Source organism: Penaeus vannamei, chromosome 41 (assembly GCF_042767895.1).
Source record: "Penaeus vannamei isolate JL-2024 chromosome 41, ASM4276789v1, whole genome shotgun sequence".
NCBI classification, from domain to species: Eukaryota; Metazoa; Arthropoda; class Malacostraca; order Decapoda; family Penaeidae; genus Penaeus; species Penaeus vannamei.
Window position 1 is genome coordinate 12,579,203 of NC_091589.1, and position 2,500 is coordinate 12,581,702.

The window sequence follows — 2,500 nt, forward strand, 5'->3', positions numbered from 1 at the left end:
AAAATCAATATGCAGTGTGACAAGGGTGGTACCTTTTTTTTTGTTGTTGTTCTGTTATTTTCTCCGATAAATTTGCGAGTCTGGTATCGTAAACAACTGAAGAAATTCACTTAAGAGATTTTAGGGTCGTTGTCCTTTGCATTCTCGTTGGGCAGTTATGGCGGGGCTGGGAGGGGGGGGGGGTAGGGGAAGCCACAAGGTCTTTTACAAGGTCTTGTGTTTGTACAGACAGGCAGCTATCGTGTGTTTGTGTATTTACTCGCGTTCTTTTTTTCGATTTTCGAATGGGCCTCTTGTGTTTGAGCATTTGTTTGTGCTTTTTTTTTTTTTTACTCTCGCACTCTTGCTTATTGCGCGCTTGTTGCTGTGATTCGTCAGAGGAGGAGGGAAGGAGGTGCACATTTCGACGATCTCCCCACGTCATGAGATGGGATCGCGAGTGTAAGTCTATTGGAGACACGGCAGCTTCGGTCGATACATTCTTTGTGAGGACGGACAGGTTCAGATGCGAAAGGGATCGTGTATATAAACCCAGGTATTTGGGGAGGATGTTAGGAAATATTTAAAGTTGTGGATGTTAAAATATTCCTGTATTTTTATGAAAGATGAATTCATTTGGAAGTAATTAAGTCGAAAGGGATAGTATGTGTAAGGTATTTGAGGAGGATGTTAGGGAATATTTCAGAGTAAAGTAGTGCATGTCAAGTTAATATTCCTTTATTTTTATGAAAGATGAATTCACTTGGAAGTCATTATGTCGAAAGGGATAGTGTGTGCAAACCCAGGTATTTGGGGAGTATATTATGAAATATTTCAAAGTACATGGGTAGATGTCAAGTTAATATTCCTTTATTTTTTATTAGAGATGAATTAATTTGGAAGTCATTAAGTCGAAAGGGATAGTGTGTGCAAACCCAGGGATTTGGGAGGATGTTGAAAATATTATAGAATGCACAGGTGGATCTCCTACAAAAAAGGGAAAAGGCCACTAAATGGGAAGGGCGGTGTTTAGGGTAGAGCACTAAATACACATTCCGATTTGGACAATGGGAGATACAACAATACCGGAGAACGAAGCCAGAAAGTCCAACAAAAGAGAGACAGAGAGCGAGAGAGACAGACCTCCGTCCGAAACCCATCATCCGAACAGACGACCAAAATTTGGGGGAGAAAATCGGCAATAAAAAATAGAATAGAAAAAGATGAAGAAGAGAATAAATAATTACAATCGACAACGCCTTGGACACAAAAATAAGAAAAGAAGAAAAATAATTACAAATCGACACCGAACACAAATAAAAAAGAAAAAGAAGAAAAATAATTACAATCGACAACATTTCGAACACAAAGAAAGAGAGAGAGAAAAAAAGAAAAAGAAAAAAAAGAAGCAATCAACAACGCCTTCAATACAAACTACAAAAAAAAAAAAAAAAAAAAAAATACAAAAACAAAACAACAAAAAACCAAAGACGATCTACAGTCTCAAGGGAGCTCCCCCACCTCGTCCACCATAGCCTGATCGATGACGCGACATTGCTGTTGATACGAGAGTTCGTTCCACGTGTCCCCCCATTTCTCCCGGACGGCTGTCATGTCATCCAGCATCTTCCGACAGAGAGGTGACACGCCGCGGAAGTACTCCTCGGGGGGAGACACTTCAACGGAGAGAGCGTGAGGAGGACCCCGGGAGTGCAGGTTCTCCGTGGAGGGGGGCGCCGGCATCCTGCAGGGGCCTGTTCACCTGTAGGACATCAAGCTGCTGTTAGTGGCGGGGGCTGTAGTAGGAGGGGGAGGGGGGAGGGGGTGTTAAGGGGAGGGAGAGGGGGGGGAAGGGGTGTTGATGGGAGTGAGAGGGGGAAAGGGATGTTATTGAGAGGGAAAGGGGGGAAGGGGTATTGAGGAGAGGGGGGAGGGGGTGTTAAGGGGAGGGGTGTTAATGGGAGGGAGAGGGAGGAAGTAGTGTTGAGGAGAGGGTGTTGATGGGAGAGGGGGGAGAGGGGAGAAGGGGGGAGGGGGTGTTAAGGGGAGGGAGAGGGGAGAAGGGGGGAGGGGGTGTTAAGGGGAGGGAGAGGGGAGAAGGGGGGAGGGGGTGTTAAGGGGAGGGAGAGGGGAGAAGGGGGGGTTAATGGGAGGGAAGGGGAGGGGTTGTTACGAAGGGAGGGAAAGGGGGGAAATGGGAATAGAAAGAAAAGGGAGAGAGGGAAATGTGCGTTACGGAGGAAGGTGAGGAATAAGGGAGAGGGAGAAAGCCAATATCATTTCGTTTCTGCCTGAGAGTCGAAAAAAGGAAGAAATAGTTTCCTCTTGGAATTCAATACACAAACTAACAAAATGTATAAAACGTGTTATTTTAAATCCTTTGACCTCGTATTTTCCATCTTAATTTTTTTCTTTCTCAAAATACCCTTGTCTTTTTATTTTTCTCGAATATGAACCGAATAAAGAAAGCAAATTGAATCTCTGTACTGTTGTTTTTACATTCCTGTTCACTGTGCTTTCC

General features: G+C 44.2%; 1 protein-coding gene across 1 annotated transcript in view; it reads right to left on the bottom strand.

Annotated features, from left to right (window-relative positions):
* Nucleotides 1-2,500, bottom strand: part of LOC113810939 (proteoglycan 4) — a 27,324-nt gene that overhangs the window by 4,715 nt on the left and 20,109 nt on the right. The window contains exon 2 of the mRNA XM_070117697.1: nt 1,501-1,741. Within this exon, the coding sequence (XP_069973798.1) occupies nt 1,501-1,722 (222 nt within the window). The 5' untranslated portion in view covers nt 1,723-1,741. The remainder of the gene's footprint in view (nt 1-1,500; nt 1,742-2,500) is intronic.